We start from the raw sequence: 18416 nt of genomic DNA on the forward strand, positions 1-18416 counted from the left end.
TTCTATGTGTAGTTTTGGTGTCTGTCCTGGATCTCGCTCTGTAGACCAGGCTGGCCTCAAACTCACAGAGATCCACCTGGCTCTGCCTCCCGAGTGCTGGGATTAAAGGTATGCGCATTGCCACCTGACTGAAAAAAATCTTATTAAAGAAACATGCAGTTCAAGACTGATGGAATCTCCGCACATGTTTTTTCTCTTTCTTTCCTTGAAAACCACTGCTGGTAAGAATGAAAACATAAATACAAATCCACACCCAGGCAGAAGAGCCTCAAAGGATAATAATCAGTTAAACAAAACAGGTAAAGGAGGAATATGAGAAAGATGAAGTGCACGGGAATGAAATAAAGACTAATGTAATAAAGAAACTTCCCTGTAAAGGAGGTTAGCTACAGGAGGGATCCAAACTATGCACAAAAGTTTCTCACCACTCATTGGCAGCTCAGAAATTGCAATGTACAGGCCACTCCAAGGACCCCAGAGAGAAGGAACAGCTGCAGCCTGCAGAGTCCAGCCGAGACTTCGGCAGCTAACTGGTGATGCCAGGTAAGTCTGGAATTGAAATTTCTCCAACTGTAACTTTCCACTGAAATCCCAAAGAGGCAAACGAAGGACAAAGCACATCCCAGGATTAAAGCGTACAACTTAGGATCAAAGGCGACACAGACGGCTCAGGCAGCCGAGAGCCACGGCTCCGAGGGGAGGGCGAAGGTGAGCCAATGGCAGGAGTCAAGTGCAAGCGAGATAAACAGCACTCCAAGGGGGGGGGGGTAACAATTCCGAGTCTCTACAGTGTGTAAGCCACAACGCCTGTACGAGTAAAACAAAATGGGAGGGTCTGCAAAGAGAGGAAAGAGATGTTACCCATTATCAAGGGGGGGGGATATCAAAACTATGGATTGTCTTGATGTTGGAACTAGCAGTAAAGGATTATCTAGTCTAAATGTTAAAAGAGGATAAAGAGAAATGTACACAAGCCAACAGATGGAAACCATCAACAGAGAAACTACAGCTCTGACAAAAACAACCAGATTTAAAAAAAACTAGAACTGAAAGGAACTTCTGCAATAAAGCACGCATCACCTAGGCTCGGAGGCAGAATAGACACAGTCAAACAAGGAATTAGTGAAAATGAAGGTCAGTCTCAAGACAATCCCTTAAACTGAGTCACGAGGCAGAAAAGTCAGGAATAAACAAAACAGAGTACCTAATGCTTATGAGACAATAGCAAACTGTCTAATACAGATCCAAAAGGGAAGAAGCAGAAGGAATACGGGTGTGTGTGTGTGTGTGTGTGTGTGTGTGTGTGTGTGTGTGTGAGAGAGAGAGAGAGAGAGAGAGAGAGAGAGAGAGAGAGAGAGAGAGAGAGAGAGAGAGGCGGGGGAGAGAGACACCATCTTAAGACTATTCAGTTGATGAAAGAAAGCAAGCCAGAGCTTGAAGAATCTCACTGAACCCAGCAAGGAAGATGCAAATGGGATGAACTCAAGCACATCACAGTCAAACTGCTTGAAAACGAAATGCAAAGAGAAAGCCTTAACGCTGTCAAATAAAACAATACACAATATTTAGGACAGCGGCAATGACGGCAGGAACGACAGAGCCCACAAAACAAGATAAAGACAGCCTCAAAACGCTCTATGAAACTGACAACCTTGGGTTCTATATCTGCCAAAATAGCTTTAAAAGTAAAATCGAAATGAAGACAACTGCAGGAAAATAAAAGCCAGCAGAATTCATTCCCAGCAAACTATACGAGAAACGTGAAAGGAAATTCTTCAAGCGTAAAAGATACAATCCCCGACAGAAAATCAAATCTGAAAGAAATAATATAAAGTATTGGAAATGCAAATATTTACAAAGACTATCAATTGGATTAATTTATGAAATTCAAGGCAAAGATTATTGGGATATTTTATGGGACTTATAATTTAAAACAAAATCTAGGATAATTTACCAAAGGCTGAAAAGCAAGAAGGATGGATGCTGTCCTAGATTTTTATATTGCAAATGTGGTACTTCCCTAAGGATGGTGATGATTAGCAAAAATACACCCTGATCTCTAGAGAAACTAGCAAACTATATTAGAGGGGTATAGGTTAACATTAAAGAAAGGATACAACGGAGAATATCAACAAGTATTTGACAAACCTGAGAGACCGTAGGAAAAGAAGGTAGAAGAATAGATGAGACAAATGAAAACCGAAAGTAAATAATCAATTTAAACCTACAATAGATATTATTGCATTAACTGTAAATGTATTAACATTTCTAACTAATGACAGAGACTGGCCAGATGGATAAAATTAAAAAAAGAACTGAATGCTGTTTATAAGAAACATCTTTAAAAATGAAGAGAGTAAAAAAGACATGTTGAAATTAAAAGGATAGAAAATATATTTTGTACAAATATTAGTCTCATGAAAGGTAATATAGAAATATATTAATGTTAGATAAACTTCAAAATAAGGAATTTCACAAAAAAAATGACATTTTCATTAGTTTTATCACCTGGGCTTATAAGGATCCACAGGGACTAAGCCAACAACCAGGGAGCCTGCCTGGGACTGACCTAAGGCCCTTTACTCCTAACAGTGGGAGCAGGGGCTGCCTCTGACTCTTTTGTCTGCTTTTGAAATCCTTTTCGTTATACTGGGTTGCCTTATCCAGCCTTAATTATGAGGGGAGGTGCCTAGTTTCGTTGCAACTTGATATGCCAAGTTTGGTTGATATCCATGGGAGGCCTGCCCTTTTCTGGAGAGAAACTGAGAAGGAGTAGATGGGGGAGGTGGATAAAGGAGGTAGGGCAGGGGCTGGGAGGAGAAGAGAGAGAGGAAAGAGCAGTCAGGATGTGAAAGAAAATAATAGCAATAAAATGAAATAATTCATCAGGAGGTAAAAGCGATGCATTAACTAGAAACACATTGGTAGAAATTATAACATACAAATGACTAATGGAGAAAAGGAATGGTAACAAAAATATTGTCAGTTACTCAATTAAAAGTAAGATGCCTGAGGTTGGGGGTGTCTTAGCCCATTTTCTGTTTCTATAACATAATACCAGAGACTGGGTAATTTATAAAAAGCAAAACCTGTTTTGGGGAGGTCCAATACAGAAGTGCCCCTGCATATCCATCCAATGTGGATAATGCTCCATCATTCCATGGAAAAAGGAAGACAGGACAGGAAGGGCAGATGAGGACAAGGAAATGAACTGACAGCAGCCGGGTCTTTACTAACCACCATGAGGGTGAGGCCCTGGGACCTATGCACCTCCCATCAGGCCCCACCTCCCATCAGGCCCCACCTCCTAACACCATTACACTAGAGATTAACGCGTCCTTATTGGGAACAGTGGGAATGTGTTCAAACCGCAGCAGGAGAGAAGCATCAAAATATAAAACAGCACAGAAAGAAACACAGGGAATGCTAGCATCAATAGGACAAAACAACAATTATCTCAACAGCAACAATAAAACAACCCAAAGACTTTAATTATCCCCTCTGATGGAGAGAGCCCGCCATCACATTTAAGGGGCTACACTGAAGAACAAGTTTGTAAGGGCTTAAATAGCATAGTCAACTGGCACTAGTATATTTAGAACTCTGCCCACCAAACAAAAACTGCTCATTATGTTCAAGCTGTGCATATTTACTCTTAAAATTCACTATATATGGCCACACAGAAAATGGTAATCATAACTAAATAGATGAACAAGCTATGGCCTTTGATCTCAATACAATGAAGCTATTTTTACACCATTGTTAATCCATATTGATGATTATGTAACCAATACACAGAAAGTAACTTGTCCAAGTTTTCACAGCTAGTTAATAGCACATAAGTACTGTGACCCAGGACATTCTGAACTGGAAGCTTACATCACTAACCACTGTGCTACTCTACTTTCTACAAGATGGAGCATCTCTCTCTCTCTCTCTCTCTCTCTCTCTCTCTCTCTCTCTCTCTCTCTCTCTCTCTCTCCATATGTGATACGTGTATGTGTGTATTTGATACACACACATACATATATATGTATATCAGAATAGTTAAAAAAAAAACCAACTACAGTAATTAAAATGTCAATTGAATCGCAACAGGTAAATAGAAAATCTGAATAGGATCCAGCTGCAAGCTCACAGACATATGATATTTGCCTCTGATAAAAGTGTCACTGAGACAAACTAGAGTCTCTTCATGACAGAAAAACCGTCTAACAGGAAAGAGAGGGAAGACAGCTCAGTTGGTCAAGCATTTGCTGTGTAAACATGAGGACCCAGTCCATCCCAGCACCTGTGAAATAAGCTGGGGGCAACAGTGTGCACCTGCAATCCCAGCACTGGAGAGGCGGAGACCCAAGCATCCCTAAGAGATGCTTGAACTCCAGATTCAGTGAGAGAACCAATCTCAAAAGCTAGGGTGGAGAACACCTAGGGAAGACACGACGTCTGGCCTCCCCTGTATGTCCTCAACATGAATGTGCATCTGTGAATACACACATACACAAGCATGCACACAAACACACAGTTAAAAGAAATAACCATTACACTAGAGAGTTAATATTAAACAACTAAAGCATAAAATACTAGACACTACAAAGAATATTTTTATTTTAGGTGGGAAATGAATTTCTAAATAAGAAAGAAATTGTACTGGAGAAAAATGGCAGTTTTAATCTTATGAAAATCCAAACTTGTGAGCAACAGAAATCACAAAGAAATTTCAAAGCCAACCATGGAGGTATAGACAACATTTGCAATATGTGAAGGTCTAATATCTGTCATACTGGATATTTCTCCCCTTGCTCTGGCAAAATATCTGACAAGAAGCAATTTAAGAGAGGCAGGGTTTACTTTGATTCATGGTTGGAGGGGTACAACTAACCATGGTGGGAAATCCTGGGGACAGTCAGCTCCATGGCGGCAGGAGTGTGCGGCAGCTGCTTGCTCACATCTCCATGACCAATAAGCACAGAAAAGCCAGGCTGTAAACTTCAACACCTCTTCCCACCCACCATGCCAAGACGAGACTCACTTCCTCTAGCAGGGACCCAATTCCCAAGGTTCCACATCCTCCCACAACAGCGCCACCAGCTGGGACCAAGTGTTCAGTCACATAAGCCAAGGGGGACATGTCACATTCAAACCATGGCATCCACAAAGCACAGAGCACTCCTGCACATCAAGAAGAGCAATCTGGAGATCCAGTAGAAGTATGAACAAAAGAAAAGCTGGACATTTTACTGAAGACCAAGTGTGTGTGGGTGAGAAGCTGCTCAACGCTCAATACAGAGACATGAGAAGCAGATGCTACTGTCCCTCCCAGATGTAACAGGCGGTTACATCCTATACATGGGCTGGAGATGGCTCAGAAATTACAAGTGTTTGTGGCTCTTGCACAGGACCCAAGTTCAGTTCCCAGTACAAGTTAGGTGGCTCACAGTTGCCTTTTCTCCAGCTCCAAGGGACTAACCACTCTCTTCTGCCTCAGTGGGCACCTAAACACATGTAGTATCCACTCACACAAAAATATACACACCTACTCATAAGGTAAAATAACAAAAAGAAATCAGTTTAACATCCAGCATTATACAAAAAAAAAGTCAACTTTCACATGTCTGGTGATATGTAAATATAGATAGTAGACCATTTTGAATGGACAGCTTGTCAATGTGGAGATAAATATAAACTACACAAGGGCTTTGATCCAGAAAGGTCCACTGTAAAAGCTTCTTAGGCAACAATATCACAATGCTGTTTGTCACATAAATAATGAAATATTCTAAAATTCTATTCCTAGATTAATAGATTACGGATCCAGACAGCTAGTAAAAATAATCAAGCATAATTTACACAGATAGAAAATATCTACAAGATAAAGAACGTAGAGAAAATTAACCTGTAATAGACGGTGACTCTTGTGGGGCTTCTGCAGGCTGAAAGTGAGACTGAGACAGGGTCATTCTCTAGTCCAGGCTGGCAATTCACTATGAGACCAAAGCTGGTTGCCTCAGCCTCTCAAGTTCCTGGGATTACAGGCATGCTTCACTGTGATGTGTGTGTGTGTGTGTGTGTGTGTGTGTGTGTGTGTGTGTGTGTGAGATAAGAACATGTATCAAAATGTTTACATTTGAAAAGTGAAGGGAGTGATCCTGATAGAGATAGATGAAGGAATTCAGGAAGCATTTCATCTTTCTTTGGGGGGAAATGCACTCTTTCTAACACGTCCACCTTGCCATCCTTTCTAGCATTTGTCAAATCAAACACACTTCTAATAGCTGTGACTCTGGGATAACCCTGTGCAGTGTTTTTATCACATGTATCATAAAATTTTATCTACCTGTTTTAAAAGATTTTCAGAAGGAGGTTATTTTAAATAGCAATATTGTATTCTCTCTGTATTCGTAATTGCAAGCCATCTTCAAAGTGGACCATTTGAGTTTTGACCCATTTCATTTTACTTAGCATACATACTTCCTTAGATGTGTAGGGACCGTTGTAATGAAAGTCTTTACAGTTGAGGATTTTTATGCCTCTTACTTTGGCACTTCAATGTATTTCCCCACAGAAATTTAGAGTAAAGGGGCAGGACTAATTCTGTGGTCAATGTGTTACAATATTGCTTCTCAAAGAGGGCCATGGCCATCTCTAACTCTACCTGCTGCCTCTGTCAATGTCCCTTGCCGTGGTTTGAATGAAAATGGCTCATATGTAGTGGCACTATTTGAAAGGATAGAGAGGCGTGGCCTTGTTGGGGGTTGGCTTTGAGGTTGCAAAAGCCCAAGTCAGGCCCAATGGCTCTCTCTCTCTTCCAGCTGCCTGTGGATCTGGATGTAGAACTCTCAGTTACTTCTCCAACACCATATCTGCCTGGATGCCACCATGCTTCCCACCATGCTGACAATGAACTAAACCTCTGAAACTATAAGCAAGAGTCAATTAAATGCTTTTTTTAAAAAAAATAAAAGTTGCCTAGGTCATGGTGTCCCTTCATAGCAAGAGAGCACTGTCAAAAACAGAAGCTGGTACCAGGGAACAGGGTATTGCTGTGGCAAGCCTCACCATGCTGCTTGTTGGCTGAATGTAGACTTGGGACTTTGGATTAGGAAAGCAGTTGAACACTTTAAGCAGGGCCTCATGGACCATACTAGTAGAAGTCCGGAAGACAGTGATACTGAGAGTAATGTAGATGAATTATCACAGCATGGCTCAAGAGGTTTGAAAGAAGAATATTAGTAAGTGGCTGTTCTTGTGATATTTTAGCAAAGAAGGTGGTTGGTTTTTGTCCGCTCCAAAAAAATTCTTCCTGAGGCTAAATTGAAGAGTTTGGGATTAATAGTGTTGGCAGAAGAGACTTCAATATAGCCTAGTATTGACTTTGTCATGTGGTTATCACTTATACAGATCTATAATTTTTTAAAAAAGCAAGCTGAGCAAGCAAAAATACAAAATGTACAGTTTGAGGAGAAAAAAAACACCAGGAAGCAAAATGGAGCCAAATACAGGGTTTAAGGAGATAAAAAGTTGAAAGAAAAGCTTGATGTTAAATGGAATAAAGGGAGCAGTGACCTCAGGCAAAGACCCCACCCAGCTTAGCTTCCAACTTGTGGAAAGAAATTTTTAAAAAGCTTAAGCAATGGATGAAATCACTGACAACAGAAATCTGGTGCAGATGTAATGGAACTAGGGTACCATGTTACAGTCCCAGTAAGCAGCAGAACTTGCCAGTTTCGGCCACACGGTTCTAGCTTTAGAGTCAAGGATATAAGAAAGGAGTTATGAATATTCCTCTATGGCTAAGGAAAGCCACTTAGGCCAGGCAAGTGTCAGGGGGCTTCACAGGGGGTTACAGTTAGGAGATTGCCGTCTCAGAAAAGACTTTGAACTTTTAAACAGTGTTGAGACTGTGATAGATTATGAAGACGTTTGAAGTTGATCTAAATGCATTTTGCATTACGATATGGTTACAAGCCTATGGAGTGAAATGTGGTGGTATGAATAAAAAGGGCCCCCATAGGCTCATGGGGAGTGGCACTATTTGAAATGATTAGGGGGTGTGGCCTTTTGGAGTAGGTATGGCTTTTTGGAGTAGGTGTGGCCTTGTTGGAAGAAGTGTGTCACTGGGGGTGGGCTCTGAGGTTGCAAAAAACCAAGCCAGGCCCAGTGGCTCTCTGTCTTCCAGCTACCTGTGGACATAGATGTAGAATTCTCAGCTACTTCTCCAGCACCATGTAAGCCTGCATGCTACCATGTTTTCCCCATTTTGATAATAAACTAAATTTCTGAATGTAAGAAAGCCCAAATTAAATGTTTTCCTTCATAAAAAGTTGCCTTGATCATGGTGTCTCTTCCCAGCAATAGAACACTGATCAAATGCCCCTTCCAACATAAATTATAACTAGGATGTTAGTCTTTCAGTTTTCTTAAATGTTCTATATGATGTAAAATGCAGAAAGATTGGTTCAAGGCACATTCCCGCTTCAAATATCCTGTAGCAATCACCAAAGAAACCCTAGTGTCACATTCAGAACTCGTGTGTGTGTGTGTGTGTGTGTGTGTGTGTGTGTGTTCTGTAACAGGAAATATAATTATTACTAGTTATGCATAAAAATCATAAACCTTTACCATAAAATTATTTAAATTATAAATAGCATGAAGCATGGTCTACAGAGCTAGTTCCAAGACAACAAGGGCTACACAAAGAAACCCTGTCTTGAAAAACAAAACAAAGAAACAGACAAAGTAGCATGAAAAAACACCAAATTTATATTATCTAATTCTATTAGCACACCCCACCCCACCACTGAACAAAAAACAAAAACCACCACTAAGGTGTCTTATTGTGGGTCCTTAGAGGGATGTTATCATAGCTAGAAGAACAAATTGAATGTGTCACATCACCCCATGAAAACATCCATGCATACTGCTGTCCTCTGCCTTATCACTTACGGATAGTGGTTAGGTGTCGTCCAAGTCAAGAGATAGTCAACCGGAATGACTGACTGTAATGGCTGTTTATGTCTCCCAGCACTCCTGAAGAGCTGGGCTCATCTGCATGCAATGTCACCATGCTGTTTGCAGCGGCACATCTAGCATTGCTACAGAAGTCACATGCTGAAAGGTAGATTCGGTCTTTGTGTTTTCAGCAGATCTCTGTTCACAGCCCTTGCCCATTTTTCTATTGAGGGCTTTTTCTCTCTTCATATTGATTAGTAGGGGCTCTCTGAATATGAAAGGTGTTAGCTCTTCACTCTGTAAAATGAGAATATCACTTCCTGCCTGAGTGGTTATAACGATCCAGTCATCTAACATGACAAGAGGCACAGTCGGTGCTAAAGCTCTTCCCTGTCACCCCCCCTTCCTATAGCCACCATATATACATTAGGTCAATTAAAGTTACCTACACGTAAACACATACCAGCATTTTCTCAATGACTTCTTTCATCCCTAAACTTTCTAAATCCCAGTACAAGGCTCAGCTCTCTCTTGTGGTCCTGAGAGCTGCATGCATCCTATTATTATCACTCTGTGGTATTAGGCATCTTTTCAGTATTAGGCATCTTTTCACTGGTGTCTGTCACAGCTCAGTCACAGGAAGGATGAGAAGAAGGGGTGTTGTGTAACAGTTTCCTCTGAGATTGAAACATTCCATCCTGCAGGAAGCTCCTCAAACAGGAAAGTAATACAACTCAAAATAGCTTCAGGAAGTTCTTGAAACTGACCAAATTCATTAGGCCCCACTCTGCCAGGGTAACTAATAAAAGCTGAGAGTGCTCCTCAGACACAGGAAAGTGAGTTTTAAAGAAGACACCCAGACAAGACAAGCTTCAAAGAAGACTTGAGAGCACATCAGCAACCTGAAAGATGCAGAAACCAGCCGAGCTTCCTGGAAGAGGTTTAGAGCAACCAGGGCACCTGGAAGGGATACTCTCCAGATGGGTGAGCTACCTATAGGTGTGCTGCGTGCTACAGGTTCCTAGCTTTTGGGAGTTGTCACCCTTGCTGGGGAGGGCTTTGGTGATGCGACTGTCTTTGAGTCATTTCTGTTCCTGTAATTAACCCCTCACCCATATTCCTATAAGTAACCCCAACAAAAAGCATTGGTTCACCATGCTGGACTTTGGTGGTATCCATACTTCGGTGTGTCACGGGCTCACTATCTGGGGTGAGTAGATACGTGTGTTGCACCTCCCCAGGAAAAGTTTTGTCATACAAAGGGAATGAAGAGATGAGCTTAAACATTAATCATATGCTGTCCTAGGCATCCATCACATATTCCATCAACTTGCATTTACAGCACTTCTCCTGGGTAAGATCTCATCTTTATCCCTAACAGAGTCAGGACTTAACTATGTGACCATGTGTCATGATGTACACCCTTCTACAGGGTGGGATGCTGCTGTAGGCCTCTCTGAGCAACTCTCTGAGGAAAAGTAATGTACTATACAAATTGGATTGCAATTTCAGAGTTCCTGTTGGACAGAGAGAAGCCAATCACTTTGTTAAAAAAAAAAAAGTGCATTCACCCAAGGTATAGCTCCCCCTAATTACAAATAGATTTGTCAAAAATCACACCAGCATTATGTTTAATTGTCAAAACCATCAATAACAAGCAACATGAGTAACTAAGCAGGGTTTCGGGCATGCATAGGTATCTCTGTGGTGTGAGAATAAACAAGGGCTCTCGACAGTGTGGAATGAACGGTCACATGCCGAGACAAAAGTCACATGGAAGCCCGCACACTGTGAGTCCATTCATGTTGAGTCAAAAACTTGTGTTGGGGTGGTTATGGAAGTAGGCTCGGCAGGTGGGGGCTGCTCTGGGCTGCTGCACCATTATGAATAGGGTACTTTTCTTTGTGTATGTTATTTTTGGATTGAACTAAATGAAATTTCCAGTTTTGTAGGTCAAATCAGTCGAACACCTACAATTCCATACGGCTTGAACTCCCATTTCAATGGAAATATACCTTTAAACCCCTCTGGTAAGGCAGATGGGAGCATCCAGCATTGACCAGCTGATCCCTAGCTTTCTGGAAAGTGACCTAAATGCCCCTACTGAGTGGATCCTGCTCTCTGTGCCTCTGTTTTCAGTAGAAACAGTGTATTGCCAGCCCCCAGCTCCTATGGAGCCACTTGTGGTGGAGCTGTCCCCAGGCTTCCCTGTGGCATCTACCTGCAGCATCCTCCCACTTGTCCCCAGAACCTCAAAGTCCCCTAACCCCATCATGGTCCTGGCTGAACAAGAGGAGCTGTCTTTAGGCAGGGTTTGTAGCTCTTCCACACATGGCATCAAGATGATTGTTTTGTTTGTTTGTTTGTTTGGGTTTTGTTTTGGTTTTGGTTTTGGTTTTGGTTTTGGTTTTGGTTTTGGTTTTGGTTTTGGTTTTGGTTTTGGTTTTGGTTTTTTGAGACAAGGTTTCTCTGTGTAGCTTTGTGCCTTTCCTGGAACTCACTCTGTAGCCCAGGCTGGCCTCAAATTCACAGAGATCCGCCTGCCTCTGCCTCCCCAGTGCTGGGATTAAAGGCATGCGCCACCACCAACCGACAAGATGATCGGTTTTTAAAGAAGCAATGTTACAGAGATAATTTTTATATACAAATACTTCCCCAGAAAAATAGAAGTGCCAAGCTTTTATAAGCCTTGTGAGGCTCATAAAAGGCATCATCTTTATCACTAACTGAGATAATGGTATCCACCACTTCTGAAACTGATGATCCCTTTTTGTCATCTCCCTGTGGGAAAATACCATCAATTCTGAGAACTCTGGACACAGCCATCTCTTGTACAGTGGCCAATATCATTTGAAACAGAAGCACTATTTGTCAGTCAGTCAGGAAGATGCATTTCCAGGGCAAGAAGACATGTTCAGGGACACTTACTCCTACGTGCATAGATGAAGGCAAGAGGGTATTGGATGGAGAAAGCTCCTGAGCGTGGGTCTAACTGAACTCAATGACTCTGAAGGCAACAGGAATAGACGGTTTCCATTAACAGATGTACTGGTGACACTTTGGGTCCACCATCTCAGAATTGCTATTACTAAGGTCCATAGGTTGAGTTCCCATTAAGAAGCCAAGGGCTGAGCTCGCCACCCCATCTGATAGCAAGACCCATGAGCAAGCTATGAGAGCTGACTTGTTGAGTTATGGTAAGCTGAAACTCTGGGCAGGCTAAAAGGAATCCCTCGAAATATACTTAAAGGATTTTATTCTTTGCTAGAAATCCCACACTAAATAATTTATGATAAGAATACTCTTATCTATCTACAGAATTTCTCTCCGCATTATGGAATTGTTTTAATAAAGGACAATAATGGCATTAGCTTTTTTTTGAATGCCTACAATGAGCTAAACACTGTCTCACTTAATAAGCACAAGCCTGATGTTCATGAATATAGCTACATATCCTTATTAAATAGATGGGGATACAGAGCTTTAAGCTGGATAAATAATTTGCCCAAAGACTCACACAGTTTATAAGGGGCAAAATCAGAACAGAAACTCAGGCAACCTAAGGCTAAAGGCCACAGTCATAACAACTCTACCGTGGTGCCATTCACAGACATTACATATATGTAATAAGGATTAATGAGAGCGAGGAGAGAAGAGAGTGGCATCTCCTGCAGGCACTAAAAGCACCCATTCTAGTCAAATCCGGTGAACTATTATCTACGCTTCTCATATAAAGTAACTAAGGTTCAGAGATCCAAAGCAATTTGCTGATTAGTGACAGCACAAATCCAAACATGAACCCACATAGCTCCAAAGCCCATGGTCTTCTGTTATACCACTTTGCTTCCAACACATCATTTGGATCTTGCCATAAATGGCAACAAAACTACTACAGGTATGCTCTCACAAAACAGGCTAATGCTGCAGTAGCTAGCCAAACCCCACATCTCAGTTAGCAGAGAACTACCTTCTGTCCTAGAGTCCACCTGCAATATCATGAGCCTCCATGGCAACTGTCCTGGCGGCCCTATCTCAAAACTATGTGTGTCGGCATACAGCTCCATGCTCTCCCCTAAGGAAACTCACGACGCCTCTACCCAGTGCTCCATGGACTAGGACTCCTTGCCTGGCCTCATTTTATCCCTTAGCAGGGCCAGGGAGGGCAGCTGTTTCACATGGCCAAGAAGGAGAGAAGAAGCAGAGAGACCCTTAAAGGGGAATATTCATTGCCAACAGCTGCCCTAGGGTTTAAGACACGTCTCCATCTTCTTGCCTTTCCTCCTTGGTTCCCCATGTGATCTGGCCATGGGCCTGATTGATCCCTTCTGACCTAGCTTCCCGATGGTCGTTTTCTTAGAAGTTTGAGTGTGCTGCATCAGTGCAGAAGGAAGCTACTTCCAAGGGTGGTCTGCTGACCACCTGTGTCAGTTACCCATAGTCCAGTTCAGCACTTCATAACCCATGGGCTGATGCGAAAGAAATGCTGGGGTCTGCGTTTTGAGATGTGTCTCAAACCCTAGAGCAGCTGTTGGCAATGCAGTGCCAGGCAAGCACAGAGGTGACAGAGCACAGTACAAGACCAGCTGAGAGAGGTGCTCACACATGTCCCTGCTCTGCGGGGAAGCCAAGCAACAACCATAGAGCCACACACTGTTACCCATGGAAGTGAACAAGACCTGTGTGACCAACAGAATGGTCCCTTCACACCCCTGGGCCAATACCGGAGCAGATGGCTTTGTTTCACATCTTCAGAGCCAGGCTGTGGAGACGGCACAAGTCTGTAGAGTGTTTGCCTTGCAAGCTTGAAGTCCTGAGTTTGATCTCCAAAACCCAGGTTCAAAACTAACAACAACAAAAAGCTGGACATAGTGGCGTATGACTGGAGTCTCAGCACTGGGAAGATGGAGGCAGGTGGATATCTGGGACTCACTGGCTAGGAAAGTTCCAGGTCAGTAAGAGACAGTCAAAAAAAACAAAAAACAAAAAACAAAAACAAAAAAAAGGTGAACAGTGCCTGAGGAACAAAACCTAAGGTTGACTTCTGGCCTACACACATACACACACATACACACACACACACACACACACACACACACACACACACACACACACCCCTACCAGGCCTCCTTATAGTCTCCTTACATTCTAAGCTCACTTCCCATCAGAAAACATCCCACCTTGTCCGTAAAACCACAGCCTGCAGCCACACCTGGTGAGCTGTTCCTGGTCCAAACTACGCCTGTAGGCTGCCAGGCCTTTACTCTGCAGGAATGTCCTTGAGCCCAGGCCGGCCTCATACACCTGGTACTGGATGCTTAGGTGAGCAGTCAACTCCGGGCAACATTCCCTGGCATCTATCCCCACCTTCTCATCACTCCCCGGGTTAATTATCCCTCCTTTGCAGTACACTGAGCATTTTGCACAAGCTACCATAACCAACCCAGGCTGGAGTCCTACAAACGTCATACGTGATGTGTATGTTTGTGTATGGTCTGTACTTGTGAGAGTGTACGTGCCAGCAGAAACATAAAGAAGGCATTATATCCCCTGGAGTTAAAGATGTTTTTGAGATGACCGATGTGGGTCCCAGGCATTGAATTTGGGTCCTCTTTAAAGCAATAAGTTTTCATAAGCCCTGAGCCATCTCTCCAGCCCCCATATGTGACAGCCTTCATCACCACCTCACATGTAGCATTCCCCCAACGAATGGGAGCCCCCATATTGGGAGCAACAGTAAACGTTATTGGAATGTTGGTACCGGTAAACCTAGGGCACAGGGCTGGTGACCAGGAGCTCAGAGCTGATGAGCAAGGTCCAGGTCTTGCTGGCATTTGTTAGACACACTTGCTGATTCTCTCCTGGAGTCTTGGGTGACAGCTTATCGCTATCTCTGGATAGGACCAATAGGGCCCCTGAGGCCCACCAGCATCAGAGCACTCACTGTCCCCTCAAAGCTGCGTGTGGCCCTCTAAAGTTCCCGTAAACATCGCCCTCTGTTAAGCTGAAGCTGATATGCAGCTCCAGACGCATTGCCCTTTACAGCTGTTCCTTTGTGGTTGTTCCCTTGTTAAGTTTTGAAGCAGGGCTGCCCCAAAGGCACCGAGTCTGAGACTGTCAGCAGACAATCCTCTCTGTGACTTGAACACACAAATCCTGGGCACCATACCTGACTTCCTCACCAAGACCTTCCTTTCCCTCAAGAGTCACCGAGGGACAGCTTACAGGCCCATGGGTCCAGAACATTTTCACTAGCCCTCTTTTAAAGTCTACAGGGAATAGTCTGGGCGTCAGCTGAGATGACAGGCCTGCTTCCAGGCAGGGAAAGGTGACCAGAGGGCAGGCACATCTCCAGGAAAGGTCTAGAGCAGTGGTTCTCAACCTGTGGGTCACAACCCCTTTAGGGTCTAATGACCCTTTCAGAGGGGTCACATAGCAGATATCCTGCACATCAGATATTTACGTCACAATCTGTAACAGTAGCAAACTTACAATGATGAAGTAGCAATGACGTAATATCATAGCTGGGGGTCACCATAGCATGAGGAACTATATTAAAGGGTCGCAGCATTAGGAAGCTTGAGAACCGCGGCTCCGGAGCATGAGCTAGCACAGAGGGGAGCTGCTCTCTCGGGTTTAAAACCAGCCTCTCCTCCTGGGAGAGAGGACAGACATGACAAGTTCAAACGGGTGATGAACTACATCATCTACACTGGTTGGTGTAGCGGGGAGACCAGCTTCAGCTTGCCTGGAGGGACTTCCCAAATAGTCCAGGGCTGTGGGGACCACCATCTTTATGACAAGGAGTCTTCACTCAAGTCTCTTCCCCAGGACAGCGCTGCCAAAAGGAAGGAGAAAACTCCCTTCCCAAAGCCAAGCTTCTGTCAAGGTGCCAGGAGCTTATCTGAGAAAACAAGGGGTCATCTGTGTCCCCGATCTTCCTAGGCTCTCCCGGAAGCCATTATCTGCCTGAACCTCCACCCCCAGCTTGCCTTCAGTGCCAATCTGGTCTTGGTAGTAATATTTGCAATTTCATAGGAAACTTAAGAATCATGCCAAAACACAATCAATGTCCGTATGTGTTCTGCAGTGGGGGGTGACTGCAGATCCCCCACTGAGTAACACAGGAGGGGACTCTGGAGAAAAGACTGAAAAGTGATGTTTGTTTGGTTTTTTGTTTTTTGTTTTTTTTTACATAACAATCTTAGAAGAAGCCAGACACATATAAACAGTATCTACCATGTTTTCTAATTCACTACACAAGCCATTGTATATTTATAAACATTTCCTAAGTGTTCAGAAGAATGTTTGAAAGGAAATGTGAGAACATATAAATATTTTACATATGGTTAGACCCTTTTAGAGAAAATATTCCCGGAAGCAATTAAAGCAGCTAGCCCACGGGCCTATTTCACTTTATTCCTGCTTTTTTTTTTGGGGGGGGGTACGGGCATTCCTCCAACAAATGTTAGATTCTACCATGCACTAAACACTCGTCTATCACTTTTACTACATAATAATTGAATGGAGTTTTATCTGCCAACCGTAAACTGCCCAGAGACCACTCACTCCTTGGAATGTTTGCTCCAAAGGTAGAGAGTTGGAGTGAGGGGAGGGAAAGGGTTTCATTTTTTCAAATGCATCAAGATCCAACTGAAAAGTTCCCGCTCCTCATTCCCAGTGAATAACACTAGTGTTCAGTCAGAAGGCAGCATGGGGGGGGGGGGTGGCCTGCATCTGGAGAGCTCCCAGCCTTTCCTGATGGTGTGAATGAACCCTCAGGATGAATTTAATCCCTAGTTTAAACACATGTGCGCGCGCGCGCGCACACACACACACACACACACACACACACACACACACAAAGCATCACTTTCCTTGCATATTCCCTGAGATGCAGAAGTAGTCTTTGATACGACACACACATCTGCCATGGTTGGGGCAGAAATTCCGAGGGGGGGGTCCTGTTTGTCTTATGGGACCTCCCCCCAACACACACCCCGAGATCCCAGCAAATCCAGAGTCTGTGCAACTTTAATATTTAAAATGTGTCAGCCGGCTATGGGTGCGAGAGGGAAAGCCTGCCTGCTACTGGAGGGACACGTGCAGACGTGTCGGCCTTGGTGACAGGCGCTTAAGGCTGGCTACTAGGTGGGTTTGAACAAGACAGATGAGAGAGATGAAAAAGCTCGCTGTGGTGGGCCTTAGGACCAGTGAGAAGCAGAAGCAGTCCGGGTGCCGGAGGAAGCACAGGTATCGCTGAAGGAATTGCCAGGCTCCCTCTTTTTTCGGAAATGACTATTCCCAGGTGCAACCTGGACATTTCAACGCTGTCCCTGAAAGGCTTCTGTCTCTCAGGAGAAGAACACCTACCTACACCTACAGGTAAAAAAGAGCTCCTGGTGTTCCCAGCCCCGCAGCCAGCTGCAGTTCCTGACCTGCTCAACCCTCCATGGCAACAGTTTTCCAGCCAGAGAAGTAACACAGACACCTCTTGGGAGGGTGCTCTGTAGGGCGGGCAGCTCAGGAGCCACATCCAAGGAGTCTCCTAGGCTGACCCTGGCAGCCCGGGCACAGCATGGGGTGGCGGGAGATGGGGCCAAGAGAAAAAACAGCCAGCCATCATCAGCTTCAAAAGATCACAGGAGAAACTTCCCTAGGGCACTGGCCAGGCTGCATGACCTGGTCTTAAAGAGCATCCTGAATCCCAGAGACAGGTGGGCAGGGCTGGGTAAAAGACTCAGACTTGGGGCACCCGAGCCAGGGGCCGCCAGACACGCTTCCAGACTAGGGGCTACTATGGAAGCAGGTCCCAGTCCCAGCCAGGCATGCTAGGATCACTGTGCACCAAGGGTCCCAAGAAAAGGAGGAGAGGGTTTATTTTGATCCCACAGGGAACATCCCAAGCACCAACTGAAGACAGATCCTCGAACCCAGGCCCCAGAGGGATGCAGCAGCTCAAAAAAAGTTGGGGCTCCCAGAGGCTATGTCTTTTGGGTCCCCTCCCGCGGCGCACCACTACTTACACGAAGACCCCAAAGAGCAGGGCTCGCACCCCGATCTCGATGGCCAGCTCCCGCATGGTGCAGCCGGAGTAGCTCCCGCAGCAGCAGCTGGCGCTGTCCGTGGCTCCCACGGCTCGGCCCGAGCGGCTCGCCAGAGCCTGGGCGGTGAGGGAGGCGCGCTGCAGGCCGCGGGCGGGGGCGGGAGGCGGGCGCAGGGTGGGGGCAGCGGGGAGGGTTCAGCCCCAATCTCCCGCTCTGGGCTCCCGGATACCCAGACACCACACGGGCCGCTTCGGGTCCCACTCGCGATCCCGCCGATCGGGGCGCCTCGGGGACTCCCTGCTCCTTTGCGCCCAGTGCAGTTTCTGTGTCCTGGGCTCCAGCCTGGCACCTGCGACCCGGGAGGGGAAGCCTGGGGAAGCCCCGCTGTTGTTACCGCGGCCTCCCGTGCGCGCTGCGTGG

The 18416-nt window shown here is 44.7% G+C and overlaps 1 protein-coding gene across 1 annotated transcript in view; it reads right to left on the reverse strand.

The window, feature by feature from the left end:
* Plpp4 (phospholipid phosphatase 4) overlaps window positions 1-18031 on the reverse strand; it is a 133771-nt gene extending 115740 nt beyond the window's left edge. Inside the window, exon 1 of the mRNA XM_059250676.1 lies at window positions 17976-18031. Within this exon, the coding sequence (XP_059106659.1) occupies window positions 17976-18031 (56 nt within the window). The remainder of the gene's footprint in view (window positions 1-17975) is intronic.
* Between the last annotated feature and the right edge of the window lie 385 nt (window positions 18032-18416).

Source organism: Peromyscus eremicus, chromosome 1, assembly GCF_949786415.1.
Source record: "Peromyscus eremicus chromosome 1, PerEre_H2_v1, whole genome shotgun sequence".
Lineage (NCBI taxonomy): Eukaryota > Metazoa > Chordata > Mammalia > Rodentia > Cricetidae > Peromyscus > Peromyscus eremicus.